At 39.6% G+C, this 19516-nt stretch overlaps 1 protein-coding gene across 1 annotated transcript in view; it reads right to left on the reverse strand.

The window, feature by feature from the left end:
- sdk1b (sidekick cell adhesion molecule 1b) overlaps positions 1 to 19516 on the reverse strand; it is a 277239-nt gene that overhangs the window by 84091 nt on the left and 173632 nt on the right. The window contains 7 exon segments of the mRNA XM_061771792.1: positions 1330 to 1503; positions 1622 to 1724; positions 4425 to 4592; positions 4843 to 4959; positions 6153 to 6347; positions 13243 to 13326; positions 17315 to 17490. Coding sequence (XP_061627776.1) covers positions 1330 to 1503; positions 1622 to 1724; positions 4425 to 4592; positions 4843 to 4959; positions 6153 to 6347; positions 13243 to 13326; positions 17315 to 17490 — 1017 coding nt within the window.

The following is a 19516-nucleotide window of genomic DNA, read 5'->3' on the forward strand; positions in this document are numbered from 1 at the left end:
CCATCTTTGCTTATGAATGACTGAGCAATTCAGTGAAGCTCCTTTTATACCCAATCATGGCACCCACCTGTTCCCAATTAGCCTGTTCACCTGTGGGATGTTCCAAACAGTTGTTTGATGAGCATTCCTCAACTTTCTCAGTCTTTTTGTTGCAGCCATAAAATTCTAAGTTAATGATTATTTGCTAAAATCAATAAAGTTGATCAGTTTGAACATTAAATATCTTGTCTTTGTAGTGTATTCAATTAAATATAGGTCGAACATGATTTGCAAATCATTGTATTCTGTTTTTATTTATGTTTAACACAACGTCCCAACTTCATTGGAAATGGGGTTGTATGTGGAGACGGCAAACTCCATAGGAATTCGCCCACATGATCCCCAATCGGGCCCGAGAGAGATGAGCTTTTTTCCCCTAGGCCATCAAATCTGGGAAGAGGATCCATCCATCCATCTTCCTCCGCTTATCCGGGGTCGGGTTGCGGGGGCAGCAGCTCCCTAGCCACTTCAGTGGGGAAACCAGAGCCGTTTCCAGACATAGTCTCTCCAGCGTGTCTTGGGTCGTCCCCGGGGTCTCCTCCAGGTGGGACGTTCCTGGAACATCTCACTAGGGAGGCGTCCAGGAGGCATCCTAACAAGATGATCCAACCACCATATCTGTTTTGGGCGCTTGTATCCACAATCTTGTCCTTTCGGTCATGACCCACAACTCGTGACCATAGGTTGGGGTTGGAACGTAGATCGACCGGTAACTCGAGAGCTTCCCGTTCCGGCTCAACTCCTTCACCACGAGCTGGTCCACTGTTCCATGGCCAGTACGAAAACCACACTGCTCTTGAACTGATTTCCCGACGCACCGTCTTCTCCAGAATCCCTGAATAGACCTTAAAAGGGAGGCTGAGAAGTGTTCCATAAAAAGGGGGACCATCAATGGGTGGAGCATGGCAGCAACATTTTATGAGCAATTTGAGGATTCAACATGAAAAAGAGGGTGCCAGCGCCAGTTCATCACTGCTTGCTGTTTTAATTTCATTTATTTTTGAGTGGTAATGTAAAAATAACTTTATGCCCCGTTCCACTAAACGGCATGTGCTCATCTTGGCACGGCTCTACTATTGCCGCATTCTCATTGGCCAAAGCAATAAAACAGTCTGTTTCCGTCTCAATGTAGTTTCTAATTCAAGGCTTCCTTTTTTGTAATTAAGGATTTGACAACTAGATTGGTTTGCTTAAAAACCTCTTTTTACCGCCTAATTTTGTAAATTGTTATGTCCAAGCAGAATTCGGTTGAGGCAGTCATCACTGTCTGGATGAGTGTCTCCGACTTACATGACTTCCAGACGTGCGGAGCGGGAATCGTTGCCGGCCTGCGAGGTCACAGTGCAGGTGTAATCCCCGATGTCACCTGACCACGTTTGGCCAATGGTGAGGGAGCCCTGGCCTACAGAGACACGCCCCCCGCTGATGGTTAGGACGGTTGCGCCGCCTCGATCCCACTTGAAGCTGAAACAGGGATGAGGCGGTACACATGCTCACATTGATTTGAAAGACTCCTGCATATAGAATGGACTGCAGTCATTAAACTAAATAAACTTCCACTATCAAATGAGCGAGCCGGTACCTGACATCGACTCTGGGGTCATGTGTAGCGTTGCAGGCCAAAAAAGCCGTGGTGCCTTTGATTACACGCAGGTCAGACGGGGGCACAGAGACGACGGTGCGACCTGGAAAACAACATCATGATTAGACCTGGGAGTAAAACAATAATCTAATACAGTGGTTCTCGAACTGTTTACACTAAGTACTACCATTATGACCAACATTAAAACAAAGTAGCAGTTTCGGCCTCAATGTTCCTCAAAAACGGGACGGAAGCTTTAGTCTGAAAAAGTACATTTAATATTATTTGAAGGCCCTGTAACATTATGCACAGTTTGAACATTAACATGGCACTTAAATATAGGAAAATTTAAAAACAGTATTTAAATAATTACCAAATTAAAATGCACTGCGCATACTTTAAGTCCATTACAAATTATACTAAAATAAATGTTTGAAATGAAATGTTTGACAAAAAAAAAAAGGATTAATTGCAAATGTATCACACTTAAAAGTTGAATACAACTAAATGTCCTGTGTGGAAATCACGCATGTTCGGTTCATTTAGGACTCTTAATTGTTTATAGGTGTGAATGTGAGTGACATTTCCTTATCTTTTCACCGCTGACTGTTTCCTGCTCCTTCGTTGCATTTGCGGCGTGTCGGTTTCGTCGAACACCCGTGACGTTTGCCGGTGCGTCCAGACCGCGCTTGAATTTGATAATGCTAATTTATATCCAAATACAAAATAGGCCTGGGTCGGATATATTAAAAACTAAACAAAAAACGAAAAACAAAATTCTGAATTTTACTGTTTACAATAAATGTCAACGTGAGTGTGAATAGTTGATGGTCTAGCCAGTATGTGCGCTGCAATTGGCTGGCAAACCCAGTGTTTCCAGCCCAGGGTGAACCTCTCCAATCGACCAAAGTCATGTGTTATTTTAAGGATAACCAAAGCTTTCACTTGGGGGGGGATCACATTTGATACTTTATACCAGTGATTCCATTAGTGGTACACGAAAGAATCACTGCTTAAGTATCATTCAGTTGTATTTAACGTTGAAGTTCAATATAGTTGCATTTAAGCTTTATGAACTGTGTTTTAAAAAATGTATTTTGGTACACATTTCATTTAACTTTCATGTCCAATACATTTTAATTGAAAGATTAATTTCACTGTTTATGTCCAAACTGTGCATAACGTTACAGTGGTTTACAACAATATTAAATATACTTTTTAGGAAAAAAAAAAAAAACATCGACCTTGTTGGTCATACTTGGAGGGCTAAGCATATTTTTTAGGTGGTTCTTGGTTTGAAAGTTTGAGAAGCTCTGCTTTTTAGGATTACATAGAAGATAGGATGAGCACACACAAACACAAAAGTGGCAAATGAGCAAGGCTTGAATTACATTTGTTAAACATGATGCTATGTTCTTCCAAATGTGTACGCAAGACTGCTCCTGACTGGTGAAAAATCAATTAGTTACCATTTGAGCCAGGAACCAGTGGAGCAAAACGGTACAAGGACATGCTTTATCTACTAGAAACAGACACCCCCCGTGCCTGTCGTTGTCTCAAAAGTGCTGAGCACATCGAATTAATTTCCACTCATGAAAAGTGAATAAAAATGCACACTGGTGAGGGCATCTGTGAGGACGTCACTGGCTCATTCACTGCGGACGCGCGTGATTTAGATGAATCACCCGGCAAAGAGGCACTGACGGCGAGCATCCCACAGGCCGCGGCCCTAATCGAATCCAGCGGTATTTAATGTGAAGCTGGCGGAATAAATGTAAAAATGAGCCGATCGATACCTTTAGCGGCCACTCAGTCGTCCTCCTGCCCGGCCAATCACATGATTTATTTGTCATCGCATCTGCCTGTGACATCGATCGGCAATCGCGCGGCTGTTTGCGATGCTGAACTAATGCCGCCCGACAGCGATGGCTTAATTAGTGTTCCGCGTCTGTTGGGCAAATAATATTGAAGGATTTCACGTAGCTGCTCCTCCGCCAAGGACGTCACCCCTCAAAGTTTTTCATATAAAAACAATTTTACTTGCATTTATTTCTACCTAACTTTCTCAAAGCAGGTGGAAGGAACTATTCCCACCCGCCTTCAGTTTATCAATAAAGCATGAATCATGAAAACATTCACTGTATGCTACTGTGAAGGCGATCCAAACGACGGGTTGGCGTTTCATCGTTTTCTTTTTACCTCTGCCAAGGAGTTTACACTTTCATCACGTAGCTAGGAATTACACAAAACGTCGTAAAACAACTTCAATAAAACTTTGTGGAGGGCAGCACGGTAGTGGTTAGCACGTTTGAGGTTCGGGGTTCAAATCCCGGCTGCGGCTTTCCTGTGGTTGTTTGGATCGTGCTGGTGTGGGTTTTATTAGGGTACTCCACCTTTTTTAAATTATGTCATTTGGGATAAGGTATGCAAACACATTTTGGTAAACATTTTTTCATAAGCGGACTTGTGAGCAAATAATAGAAAACAAATCATGTAAATATTTATAAATATTGAAAAAAAATACTGATAGTTAAATTTTACTTTTTTCTTGAATAAGTAGGATATTTACTTTTTTAAACATCAGGAAAAATGAAAAACGTTTACTAAGGTAAACATTTGAATTTGGCCTTAATCAGTTAAGATTACACAGCAAAACTACAGTACTAGTCTTAAGTCTGGACACACTTGCTCCTGTCATTTGACTGGTACTAAAACGTTCAGTTGACTAAATTCCCATTAACTCCCATGAAAACTGGGAAAATTTTTGCAATGCTAGTGCCAGTAAGTTTACTGTCTTACGTACTCCAGACAGTGAGCGTGGCCGTGGCGTTGATGGTCCTCTCCGAGTTGGAAGCGATGCAGGTGTATTCTCCCGAATCCTGGAAGCTGACGGGCTGAACCTGCAGGCTGCCCGACTGCAAGAGTGCGAACCTGGCAACCTGCACGGAACCGCTTGCTAACACCTGCGATCCTATAACACAGAGGGGGAGACACTTAACTAGCCTCCGCTCCCGAGAGGTGACGTTAAGGCCCACCGCACAGCGAGTGACGCGGCCGAACGTGACTGAACTACTGCGCGCTCTGCTGGGTTCTGCGCTTAGTTTTCACGAGTAGTTCAGTCAGGTTCGGCCAAGTCCCTCGGTGTGTGGCGGGCCCAAAGAGCACTTGGTCTACTTATATCTCAGCCCCAAAGTGCGTCTGTATCTTTATGTCCATGTTACCTTTCTTCCAGGTGATGGCAGGCTTCGGGGCACCACTTGTCTGGCATATAAACAAGGCTGTGTTCCCTTCAGTTACGGTTTTGTCAGATGGGCGCACGGTGAAGGTGGGAGGCACATCTGAAACGCAGCGAGAGCGATGTTGGGCAGCAAATAAGACGAGAGGAAAGTTGCGGTGCCGTTGCACAGTGATGATGTTACAGAGTGGAGCGATCAGGGAATTTATGGTGAATGATTCTCAAACATTTACTACAGTCCACAGAGACTGACGATAACAAACGCAGTAGGAACGTACAGTGCATTCGGAAAGTCTTCAATCACAGCCCCTCACTATTTCTCCATTTTGTTATGCTACAGCCTTATTCCAAAATGGATCCCAACCCCCCCAAAGCTTGTACACAAAAAACCCATAATATCAACATGAAAATTGATTTGGGGAAATGTTTGCAAATTAGTATTCACAGGCTTTGTCAATAATTTGTTGATGCACTTTTGGCAGCAATTGCAGCCTCAAGCCTTTTTTAATACGATGCCATAAGGCTGACACACCTACAGTATCTCCGGGATGTTTCGCCCATTCCTTTTTGCAGCACCTCTCAGGCTCCATCGGGTTGGATTGGAGCATCAGTGCACAGCACACAGAGATTTTCAATAGGATTCAAGTCTGGGCTCTGGTTGGGTCACTCAGTTATATTCACAGTTGCCCTGAAGCCACTGCTTCAATATCTTAGCTATGCGCTTAGAGTCGCTGTCCTGCTGAAAGACGAACTGTCGCGTCATGCCAGACTGAGGTCAAAAATCGCTCTGGCGCAGGAATTTGATGGCTCAGTTTAGAACAGCTCTAAACATTTCCTGGTGGTTCAGAACTGTGTTCACTGGGACATTCAAAGCAACAGAACTTAATCTGTACCCTTCTGCGGATCGTTGCCTTGAGGCAGTTTTGTCTAATACGGCTACAGACAGTTCCTTTGACTTCATGCTTGGTTTGTGCTTGGACGTGCACTGTCAATTGTGGGACCTTGTATAGACAGCTGTGTGCCATTCCAAATCACATCTAATCAACTGAATTGACCACAGATGAAACTAAGTTGTAGAAACATTTTGAGCTTCAAGGCAAATGCTGCGATTTCTTTTTTGTCTGTCTAAAAGAATGAGAGCTCGCAGCACTTGTTATGATTGTGTCGGGCAGTCTGGAAATTTCGAGGAATCAGAGTGAGCGCTCGTTAACCGTGGAGCGATGCAGCGGTGGGTGAATGGAGACGGAGCGGTGAGATGACAGCATGGTTACGGTCATCACACACCGGAGGACCCACCGGAGACGATTAGTTGCGCGTGCGCTTGCGTCTCTCCGCCGGCGTTTCCGGCAAAGCACTGGAATATCCCGCCGTCTCCCGGCTGCACTCGCCGCACTGTCAGACCCGCTGCGCTGGTGACCTTGTAGCGAGGGTTGGCCAGCTTGGACAGAGGGACGGCGTCCTTGTACCACTCCATCCTGGGCGGGGGCACACCTGCACCCGCAACACAAAAGGGAGAACAATAGCTGAGACCTGATGTGGGCGAACTTTAGTGTTCACATTGGAGTTTTACAACAGACGGATGGGCCAAGTCTTTTGTAGAGGAGGTAAAATTAATACAGTGCATGAATAACATGTTAATCTAAAAATATGTAAAATTGTTCTTTTTCCACCATTAATGTGTGATAACCTGTACAACACTACTGGAAAAAAAATCATTTTGAGGGGGTAAGTGAAAAGAAACAACTGAAATCATGTGGTTGCTGATTAGGCTTAAATATATTTCAGATTATTCTAGTAGTTTTTTTTTCCCCTGACATTTTATTTTCCTTTGTGTATCAGAAGCCTGAAGGTTTTATGCTAACATTGACAGTGATTTGGAACTGTTGATTATTTCCTCCGCCTTGACTGAGCTGCCAGTTCCAGCTGAAGAAAGTCCTTTAGCATTATGCTGATGTGCAGTGTTGCATTTGTGCTAAATATACATTTTGTAATTGTGACCAAAAGGTTCAACCTTGGTTTGATTGGACCAAAACAAAATGTGGGAAAATGTGAAAAGATTTGAAAACATTTATCTTGGTTACATTTTTTTACATCACAAAAACCTGCAATTTTAACAGCGGTGTGTACATGTTTTATACTGATTGATAGATTGATTCATTGGTTGCTCTTTATCTTGAACAATCAAAACATAGTTCAAACAAACAACAAAGGTCTCTATACAGAAGGATATCACCTCGTCCAAGGGTGTCAAACTCATTTTTGCCGCGGGCCACATTGTAGTTACCGTTTCCCTCAGAGGGCTGTTATGACTGTGAAACCATAAAAACCTTTAATCGCCTCATCATATTTACATACAAAATGGAATCAGAAATCAAGCGTAATGGGTTTTTCAACTATTATTAATGTTTGGTAACACAAACATGCTTACGATATCTCAACATGATCAATTATGATATATGAGGATTTGAAATTTTGGTACAGATTTTAACAAGAATCACGGAAGTGATTTTGCCTTTGCGGGCCACATAAAATCACGTGGCGGGATGGATTTGGCCCCCGCGCCCTGAGTTTGGCACCAGTGACCCAGTCCATATAAAAGTACAAACGAATGAGTTCGAGAAGGTGCAGAAGAAGGCAAAAGCGTATCATGTCCTGCCCCTTCATTACAATTCATACCATAATCTACAAACAATTTGCGTGTTTGTGGGTGTGTGCCTATGAAGCAATTTGTCAATATTTTCACATTACATCAATATGATATCCAATTCCCTCGCAAGCAAATCATAAATTACCATTGATAGCAAAAATAAATCACATCTGCAAAAAAGGTTTTATTAAATTCTTTACAATAAACCAATTAACCAATTATTTCATGCTATAAATCAATACAAAATGAATAAATACATTAAAATTCATACATTTTGGGAGAAAAACAGGTAAATTAATGCAACAAATGTTAGACGACTTTTAATCATGTTCAGTAAATGGTTGGTGGGGCCGAATGAAGAACAGAGCGGGCCGTATGTTGCCTGCAGGCCATAGTTTGCCCACCCCTGGCTTAGGCTTTATATACAGTGCTTCATGCGTTTATTTGACCATGGAAAGTATTTGTCTCAGAGACCATCCAGCGTCATGAAGCACTTTAATGCAAAAGCTTTACAATGAGATCATAATATTTAGAACAAGAATTAGAAACCCAATTCAACTTTTTAGACCCAAATGTGACATCTTAAGCCAAGAAATAAATAATGAAGCGCTTTACTGTTCTTTTCACGAAACATGAAATTCATAGATAACAGAAATTATACTCTACCATTAAAATACTCATTTGGGTTAAAGAGCCTCTTCATAGTTATATGTATTATCCATTACATAAACATACAAAAATAATCTTGGGAATTACCGATGCTATTAATTTGGGCAGCTGTGGCGTAAACTTTACATTTTGTGCTGGTCTAATTCATTTGTTAAGCACTGTATATGGACAAATGGATTCATAAATAACGATAAAAAGTCTAGTTTGGGTCACTTCTGTTTTATCACGTTGTTACCGGAAGTCCCAAAATATCCGAGGTGAACAGTCCCACTTTTAAACTGCGCCATTGTTAGGTCACAGTTAGGGTTGTCCCGATCCAGCTTTTTCACTTCCGATCCGATACCGATGTTGCAGCCTTGAATTTTGGCCGATACCGATATCGGTCCGATCGGTTATCAGCAATAATCATACATACTTATTTTGCGGTATGGAATTTTAGAAAAGGCTTGATGAAGTGATATTACTCCAACAGAGAACAATATAGTTAGCAACAGTAGGTATGAGAAAATATGACCCATGTATTATTAACCAACGGTTTACATGAAGTAACTTTAAAATAAGGTACTACAATAATAAAAAAATAATCTATTTGGAAATCCACAAAAAAATTCAATAAATCCAATAACAAAAAATATATTTATAAATATGTATATAAAAAAATAGAAAAATAATCTCAATAAATAATAAACAAATTGTACTTTTAAAGTGCAATATAATAAAAATTAAATTCAGTTATTAATATTATATATGATTATGCAGCATTTCTGCTCCAATATTAATTATTTTCAGAGCTATAAATGCCACAACTTCAATGCTAAGTTTTGTTAGCTCGTCAATGGTGTTTTTCATTCATTGTCTGTTAGCTATTTTCGGGAACAAGAACAAAGAAAGAAAATAAGTCTGTGATGTATTTGAACATTCAATAGGTGTAATTCTTTTGTTATGTGAGTTTAGTTGCACAGTGAACTTCAACTGGAGTGTCCCATCTTTTTTGGAACGTGTTGCAGCCATAAAATTCTAAGTTAATGATTAGTCCCTAAAAGCAATAATGTTTATCAGTTTGAACATTAAATATCTTGTCTTTGTAGTGTATTCAATTAAATATAGGTTGAACATGATTTGCAAATCATTGTATTCTGTTTTCATTTATGTTTAACACAATGTCCCAACTTCATTGAATTGGGGTTGTATTTTTCAGAATTCTTAAACCATGGCTACCTCTTTGTAATGTTCTTTTACTCAATAGTCATTTTGACATATTAACAATAAAAATACAGTGCAAAAATACAGTGGTATCTGATCTTCTCTTGGGAAATGTTGGTGAGCAAAACTGTACAATTTTGACCATTCTTCAGAGCTTCTTCAATACAATTATTATTATTATTTTAGAATTTGTAAATACAGTATAATTAGACATTAAACAGCCATTAGACATTAAACACCCATTAAATAACTGGCTACATTACATTGATACATTGCTGCGCTTTGTCAACTGGAAGATGAGGTCACGAAGTGTTTAGGCTTTTGAAGCATTTTATTCATATAAAAACCTTTATTTTCTTCAAAAATATACTTTATAGATGTTTTTTAGTATATGATGAGCATTCTGAACATGTTCCAATGGTCTGTGTTCTTTGCAACATGAGGCTGGCCAAAGAAATTCCACGACAATACATAACTATGAGACATAAGACTGAGAGACATTAGCATTTTGTCCAGGATTTAATCAGATTTTGGATTCTTGATGGTCTAAAAACCACATTACCACCAGAACAGTTAAGTTCAGTACCACTGTGACTAGGGGTGTCCCGATCCGAACTTTTAGATCAGAAATCGGTCTGATGTCAGCAAAAAAAAAAAACGAGGATCAGATCGGATCGGACTGGATCTAAAATCTCTGATGTTACCCCTCTTATACAAGCAGTCCATTCCATGCTGCTCTCCAGCATTTCTATCCAGAGGTGCCCGGAACGGCGTGCAGAGGCCACATGATCACAACAACAGCTTGCGAAGGGGCTAACATAGTAGCAAGGAGTAAGAGTGAATGTTGCTTCCTTAAAGTCGTTTATTGACACTCCAGTTGAAGTTACAATTGTTAAATCTATATTTTTACTGTAAAACTGGCAATTCAAATACAAATACTAGCATACCTACTTTGGAAGATTATGTACAAATGTATTGAATTTTTGCATTATCTGTCATAGAGTATATGATCATGACTGCCTGATTGAAATACCGTACTGCAAAAGAGGATTTTCTCCACGTAGAGGCCGTGTTGGTGATATCATTTTTGACCCGTGTTGAGTTCTCAAGTACTTTTCTCAACTTGGAAAATGTGACCGTGCTCCACAGAGTTGACCTTTGTTGAGCATGTAGGAGGTAACTTTATGCAAAAATGCAAATGGCTCAATGTTGCAGTTTTTTTTTTTTTTTAATCGTTTTGGTACATATTTTGATGGTGGTTGCAAGATTAAAAGACTGCAAAGAAATAGAATTGTCTCCATGTAGTGTAGCGTAAATTCATAGAACTGTTTCTGAATACATAATATATGTTTGAAGATAACTGCTGAAAACACAAAGGCTAAGAATTATGTAGTACTGAATTGTGGAGATAAAGTGTTAAAACTGTTTTTCACCATTTCTGTGTTGCGGCTAAAACGGCTGCCCAATGACATAACTGACTTAAATTGAGAATCTGGCTCTGTTGGCTCAAACGTATGGATTGTGTAGGCATAAGAAAGTTGCTAGAGGAAGTAGCTTCCATTTTTCAGGTAGTAGTAGCGGTATTTGATTGACAGTTGAGTGGGGCGTGGTTTCTGCGCATTCATTGGACACACCCACAGCATTTGAGAGCGGAGACAACGCCGTGATTTTTCCACGATGCTTGGCGATTATTTTAATCGTGAAAATTTGGCAGGGTTGTTCACAACACTCTTCTGCTGTGTGTCAAATTTACAGCACGAATTTACCGTGATTTCTCGTGTATAATACGCACTCGAGTATAATGCGTACTCCCAAAATTGATTCCAACAATAAGGAAAACTCTTCTTCCTATATTTAATTCACATTCATGACTTTTTATCCATTTATATATTTACAGTAAATGCAATAAATGTTAGTGGTGACCCTCTCCTAATCTGTTTTTCTAATCAATTCTGGTCAGTAATACTTTTAATACAGTGGTTTACTTGTTCTTTAATAATGTATTTAATATTGCCGTGCACCCGAGTGTTAGTTTTAACACTGTATATTTAAAACTAATTAATGACTTTTCTAAAACACACAAGTACTCAGATACCTCATTTTACTGTGAAAGAATTTTAAAACTTTTACTATACCTATGTATGAAACGCACTTTTTCTCATTTGAAGATTATTTTTTTTTGTGGGGGGGGGGGGGGGGGGGGGGGGGAAATTGCACATTATAAATGAGAAAAATATGGTATTTTGGTTTTACAGGGGACTTTAAAGTTCCATCAACCGTCAGGATTATCAGCAAATGTCAACTTTTTCAAATTAGTACTATTTTATTGATGCTAAAAGAAACATGCACATGCTCCACCTATAACTTTGACCTGAGTTCTGAACACACAAACACTCCACACCCAGCGTATCCTCTTGGGACACAATTATTAAAAAAACATTTGACCTCCCCAAGCTGTGCAAACCCTCCAAAGCTCCTACAATCTGTTTCCCTGCTCTCTCCAGCTATTAATATGTATGAGGACATAATGACTGCTAATAATATATTGATTGGAGCCACTGTCTGGGTGGCGGGGGCAGCTGAAAAACACGCTGAATGAATTATAGCAGCAAATATCTACAGTATGAGCGCCAACCTACCTGACACGCATGTCAAATGTGAGGGGCACGAGGCTAATGTAATTACGCTGGGCTCTCCACACTAATTTGTTTGCGTGTGTGTGAGTATGTTCCACGGTAAGAATTCCTGATTTTTGGCCTCAATCCGTCGGTGTCAAACTTTCCGCAAAGAGGTGAAAAATATTTTTCGGCTCTCAGCCTCTTTAATTAGAGCGGCGCAGTATCGACGAGGAACGTCAAACTCGCTCGCCGCCGCGTGTGACAGACGCAAGAATGTTGATTTATTTATTTTTTCTTTTAAACCCCGCTCGCTCCGACGCATTTAATCATCTTGATGTAATCCACTTTCTAGCAGCTGTCATGGACAATGGGTTTTGGTGTCACTGTGTTAATCTGCTCCCACTGCTAAATGCACTTATGGTGTTCACAAACAACACAGACATACAATGAGGGACTTGTTGAAATACAACGATGCCTTGAGATGTGTATTTGAAGGGGAAGGAAAACTAGCACTCTAAAATTTTGTACTTTATAAAAACATTGGGGAATGACATTATTAAACAGAATGTAAAGTATTATGCACAGTAATTTGCGCATCATGATTTAATGCTGCAATCCAATTCAGTGTGCTGCTCCTTCTGGTGTGCCCGTGCCGCCAGCAGGAAGTACTGTACAGTCATGCAGCACAAATGGAGAAGAAAATACTGTACTACTACTCAGTAAGTTGCTGTTATAGTAGTCATTTATTTGTAGAGAATAAAGAATATATGCCTGTAAGTATTGTTATATTATCGGTCTACGTGTGTTGTTCCACCATTTGTGCTTATACTGTATATCCGCTGCTTTTAAGGTTGTATAATCGCATCTATTGATGCTTAAGTTAGCATGTCAATGGGATTTTCCATTCCTGTTAGCATTACTAGTGGGCCATTCTTAAGGCAATGTAGTTTGCTTGTTTTAAATACAAAATGTAGAATTCTCTTTGTTTTGCACAGACTTTCATTAACACTCAAATTTGTGCAATTTGCAAGCATTTTCCTATTTCTCCACTCAGAGAACATCTAGAATAATCTCAGGGAGATATAATTAAACTGAAAATGACCTTTGTCAAGCAAATGAGTCCTTGCTTAACAATCAATAAAACACATTAAAGTATTTTACTCGGGCAGCAACCCCCCAAAAAACCTACCCTGGACCCATTTAGGGGAATGCTTGAAAAATATTTCGCTACGACACGCATGCAACGTACCTGTGGCCAAGCAGGGGATATCCACATTTTTGTCGAGCTGAGCAAAGATCTTCCGCTCAGGCTGAGCGGACAGAGAAGGCGGCTCTGGAGAGAAAATGTGAAACATGGTAATTTAACACACTGTCAATTGCACAATGCACTCTGATATCCGCGTCCAAACAACAAAGTGCACCAACCCGAAACTTCTCATCATGGAGAAGCATGCTTTTTTTCCCTTCAGGAAATGAGACATTTGAAATACATATAATAGACCATCAAAAAAGGCTTCGAAAGTTCAATTATTTAACAGCGGGAAAAAAGAAGTAATTCCTCTAAGTGGAGAAGCAGTCCTTATAAACTAAAAATAGCTCCCATTTTTAGTCAAACAATGGATTGGATCAGATGATAGGCCTTTAAATGTTAAATACACACTAATTATGAAATGTAAGACATGCAATATGTAGGCTGTACAAAGGACTATGAGCGCAGTGCTGAAAAGATAAAGAAAAGAATCAAGTCACAATCTCATGAGAATGTAGCTGTTATAAGAGTTGTTGGTGATGTGAAAATAAGCGTGACACTTTACGAGAAAGTGACAATAGTCTGAGAGAAATTGTATTATTAAAGGAATAAAGTTGCAATATTACAAGAAAAAAAATCTAGTTCTTGAATTATAATAAAGCCGGGAATAACATTTAAATATAGTAGGGGGGGAAATATTATGATAATAAAGGTGAATATTTTTGAAGTTAAGTTTTGAGTGAATCATGCCAGCAGACAGTTTTATAGATTCAAGATTGTATTATTATAATATAATGTCTTATTTTCTTTCATTCTCTTCTTCAATTTCTTTCTTAAAAAAAAACTACTGCCTTCATAATTTTGTCTGATATTATTTTAACCTCGGATAAGCGGTAGAAAATTAATGGATGGATGGACTATTCTAACTTTATTGTTGTATAGGCATTTATTTCTTATAATATTACAACTTGATGTTTCTAAAATTCAGATTTTATTCTAGTAAATTTGGGACTTTTTGTCGTGAAATAAATGTGACTTTATTCTCGTAATAGCACCACCATTTCTTTCTCGTATTTGAAAAAATATATATATTTTATCATAATGTTACACCTTCCATCCATTCACCCATTTTCTTAACCGCTTATCCTCACGAGGGTCGTGGGTGTTACACCTTCATTCTTGTAAAATTACAACTTTGAGAAAAATACAACTTTATTCCCATATGAGTCCAATATTGCTTTTCTTTTAATATTTTTATCCCAACTTTATGACTATTATAACGTTGGTCTTGCAAGATTAAAACTTTTTTTTGTTGTAATAGTCTTCATTTTTAAGAACATACTTTATTCCCTTAACATGATGACTTTTCTGTCATTATATACAACTGATTTCCCCCCCCCCCCCCCCCCTCCACATAGTAATCATCGTTTCATTGTGGCCCTATAATACTCCTTTGCTTTGTCACTGCGAAGATCCACAGTAGAAAGACGATGTGTGGAACACTTGCATTTGAATATCTTTGTCAGAAAAATACATCAAAAACTTGAATTGTGCGGAATCTGAGCAACACACACAAGTTTATTATGGCGTACGGGGAGCTTGCAGCTTCTACATTTATTCTATTTGACTATGTCGGCTTTTAAGTCATGCTTTGTGCTTTGCCTTTATAGCACAGGAGGCCCGTCTCGTGTATTTATTGAGCACAGCTGGAGTTTCGTGTGATTTTTGACTGGAGAAGCGAGTCGCGAAGGAAAACAAGAGCTGGATGGTTTAAAAAAAAACAAACAACGAGTCTGGTGGTGAGACACTGATAAAGCACGCGCATTAATCCACTTCAGTCAGGTGAATTTCAAGGACCAAGACACACACACACACACACACGTAAGCACACAAAGAAAAACACATTTGTGACTTGTTTTGCTAGTTTGGATTTCAAGACGCTTCTGCCGGAGTCCCACTTGTGTGGCGGCAAAGCAACGGCAGAACAACATCAGATGTATTGTTGTTGTTGGCGGCAACACAACACGCCAGCTCCCTGGGTCATACATATTCTGATTAAGGGGCAGAATAGAAATACGACTGAATAATGAAGACCTCTGAGGCGCACACACATATTATCACAATGCACACACATACAGTTCTGTATAGGAATTAATTTCACCACATTCAACTATATTTAGTTCATATTATAAACATAGCATTATTATTCATCAGTGATGCATCGCTGCCCTCTTGGCCTTAAAGGGTAGTTTGCAATAAAACAATTTTATAAACATGCTTTTTTTCAATATTTGCTTAAACAGTCAATATAACTTGACGTTAGTAGTGTATGGTGAGTTTTTCGATTTTCGTGAATGGTGTAAAAACTCTGCGCCAGAGTCGTGCTCGACCGGTCTTGGTAACTTCATACGTGAACACAGGCCGGCGGATCTGAGAGTGGGAGTGTTGTTTGTATTTTTCGGGCAGTCTGGATTCTCTGTGGATTCTCTATGCTGCCTCTCACAGGTCAATCTGGGTACTACAACAGACATCTGGTTTGGGATTAGCAATTTGCAATTGTTGGTCGAGCTCGTTATGTGTGTGGTGCTCTTTGTTGATCATCTGGAGGACATCACACACATAAATGCTGTAATAACACACACAGTGATTCCCCCCCCCCCCATGTCATGTGTGGGGTCTCTCAAATAAAATAAAAATCTGTTAAAATGTTAAAAATCGGAACGTGTGTACCCCGCACCATCGGGTGTTATTAACCCACGCTGTGCGTCAGTGATGGGGCACATTGAGCATGAAAAGGGCTAAAACACTCCAGCGGTTCCTTTGTGACTAGTGAGAATTCTATCGGCCTCGCTAGTTTGCGCTCTTCGCGTTCAGGCGCTCCCACGCTCCGACAATCACAGTAGATCAAAAAAGACGCTGACATGCGGGTGGGAGGGAGCGCTTCATCAATCATGCCTTCGTTCCCAGGTCCTGTTGTTTTCTATTTACACACAAATATCCAGGACAGCCACAGCTTGTGACGAGAGCTCCTGTGCCACTGCCTCCAGATCCCCGCCCCCCCCCAGCATTGATTTGTGACTCGGGGGAACGAAACTAATTTAGCTGGCTGGCAAACAGGCGTGTGCATCCGTGGTGCCATTTTGCCGTCGCATTTAAAGTGCAGAATTCAAACGCATAAACACACGTGGCAAATTATGTCTGTACGCATATGTTGTTGACGACACTTTATTGATGGACAAGAGATTTAGCTGTCCCCTTGTGGACATTTGCAATTTCCATGGACATGTTACTATTTGATTTATTACAATCTTTTTATCCTCAGGGGAAATTCAGTCTTCAATGTGTTGTAGCTTTTTTTTTTTTTTACAGTTGATCAAGTCCGACAGTTTGTTAGTCGCACAAAAACAATCAACATTTGACGTCACTGGAGCTCTCACAAAATCTTTGCTCTGTGAGGAAGATTATTTATTTACTCCACAAGCATCTTTAAATTTTTTATTGTTAAACTGGGAAATTGGATGGTATGCTGTTACAACGATGACATACAACAGACAAAGTACATGCAAACGGCAAAATTATTGGGCTTGTTGACAGGGTAGACATTTTTGGCTAATGAGCACACGATGGACCTTTACTTAGCAACATGATTCCGTTAGCAAGCTGACTGTGTAGATTGCTGTTTTCCAAATGTATTTTGAAATTCTGAAAAGGTTTCGTATCGATTAATATGTCACCATGACAGAGTGGACGTGTCAAGCTTGACAACATTCAACTTCACACATAATATGACGAAAACGGACCTTTTACACTGAGCAAGTGTGCTGTGAAAAGGCCTTAAGTCAAGATACTATTCTACAAATTCTGGTTGTTTTAGTAAGAATTTTGATAAAATATATTTCCCCCAACTATATTTAGGTTCCTTATTAAGAGCCGATTTTCAAAGTCCGCACATCCCTGGTTTATTCCCATAAATTCCCATTAATTCCTATGAAAAATTCCCGGAATTTTGCAACCCCGCAAAATTAGGTTTGCTGAGCGTACTACGCATTTGTGTTAAGTCTTCCCTGCTTACCAATCACAGTGAGGTACGCCCTGGCCTCTGCGGCTTTGGCGGTGCTGTTGCCTAGCAGCGCTTCACAAACATACGCGCCGCCGTCCGAGGAGGCCGGGGCGGGGATCGCCAGCCGACGCCCGCTGGCCAAGTGACGTCCGTCGCGTTTCCACGCCACCAGCAGGATGTCCACATCTCTGACGAGGAGGACATGAGAATGAGTAGAACATATTAAATGCATCACTTTGTGTGTCAATGAGGCGGCAAATGAATGGTGACAGCGTGTACGGCGGAGGAGTCACATCTCATCTGCATGAAGCGTCTGGCGATCAGAGAAGAACTTTCATTCAAATTGGACTTTTTGGGTCTTGTTTTTGTAAGATTGGATTCATTATATTCATGAAAGTGCACCTCGTGTCTGCTTTGCTTTCTTTTTAAAATACTTTACGATGCAATGTTAATTAAAAAAAATGAATATGTTATTAGCAGTAGATGCAAATATTCATTCAATTTGCATTGGAAGTCACTTAAACCCATTACTTAAGCCCCCCATTTAGACAGCATTACTAGCAGTTGGTGAGGGCTGAAATGTTCATGGCTCTGCTGTAAATTGACTTAATGATGATGATAAACACCACTAATTTAATTTCATAAAAAGAAATGCTCATTGTGTTCATTGTTAATTAACCAGAAAGAGTCAAAGACCTGTGAGATGAATGGTAACGCTTATCCATCTTACATTTTGTGATTCAAAAAGAAGATTTCAAAGGCTTCAAAGAGGCTGCTGCGAGTCGGCAGCCTGTTACAACTTTGCCACCTTTTTTTTATTTTAGTGTTTGTTTGCGTCTTTTTGCACTATTTTCAGTGTTTTAACCGTGACATTTTTTTTGGGCGGAGTATATCATCAATTAATCATCTTTAGCATGCCGGCTCACTCATACTGGCCGTTGGAGACTTCAATCGTGTTCCTCTCTCTCATCTACTAACAACTTCACACAACATGTTGCACTGTGTAATAAGAAGGGATATAACTCTGGACCACCTCTATGCCAAATGCCAATGTTCTTCTTATAGATTTTAATTAGAAAATAATACATATATTAAGTTTTAATTCATTAATGTACTTTGATTACCACTATTGTTACTATTTTATTTGTTGTGGTTTATGTTTTATGTTATGGATAAGCTTTTAGACCATAAATAACGCTGTTTTAATTATTGTTACATACATTTTATAGATACATGTTCGATAAAACTGGTCAACAAAACATGTCCACTATTCAATTTACAGTAAGCAAAGTTTATAATATTTAATAAATTATAAAATTAATTTATAAACAACTTGGCATAAAAAGCTGACCTGAACACGAGAAACGCATGTCATTCAAAATTGTCCTAAATCAGTTGGGAAAAAAACTGTAACCCAGTGTAATAGTATTAAACTCGTATTACAGCCCATATTATATTGTAGTATAAAAAATGAATCTATTCTATAAATATACATGGCATTTGCAAAGCACTCCAGGGTGGCCTATTGAATAACATGATAATAATGGTAGAGCAACTTCTAAAATGATTTTCAACAGCTACGTTCCGTTGGCTGACATGCGTAACATTATCTATGAGTGAGTGTGTTGATTTGTTCGGTGCATCTTGATAAAAGTGCTGCCAAGACACACGCACGAGCCAGATCGACAGCGGCTCAATAAGCCAATCCGGCAAAAACCCTCTACAAATACTCATGTGCGCTTTGGGAGCGTGTGCAGCTTATCACCTGTTGATTTGAACACAGTTAGCTGGCAGCAAAGCGCCGATAAAAAAAGATCTTTTTAAAGCTAGGTCAATATCACACATCCTTACCTGGCTGTTATCTGTCATTGGACATGATGGTGTGTTATACATAAAAAAGCAAAATGGCTTCAGGGTGAAAAATAAAAAAATAAATAAAAATAGCAACTTCATGGGTACAACTGCATGGTCTAATTTTTATTCCTTGTTCATTTCTCATTCACTCCAAGTAGGTTAACCACCTCTCAACATGTTGCCGTGCTTAACAAATGTATTAGATCACCACAGTGCCAGTCTGAATCTCGCGTCGATTGTGGGTATTCACTGCATTTACTTAATGAGTGATATGCTTAAATAATTTACAAGCCGCTCAAAAAAGGTTTATAAAAAGCGCCACTTCACTTTGAAATTCCTCATTCCTGTTGAAAAATGGCA

Source organism: Phyllopteryx taeniolatus, chromosome 4 (assembly GCF_024500385.1).
Source record: "Phyllopteryx taeniolatus isolate TA_2022b chromosome 4, UOR_Ptae_1.2, whole genome shotgun sequence".
In the NCBI taxonomy this organism is placed as follows: Eukaryota; Metazoa; Chordata; class Actinopteri; order Syngnathiformes; family Syngnathidae; genus Phyllopteryx; species Phyllopteryx taeniolatus.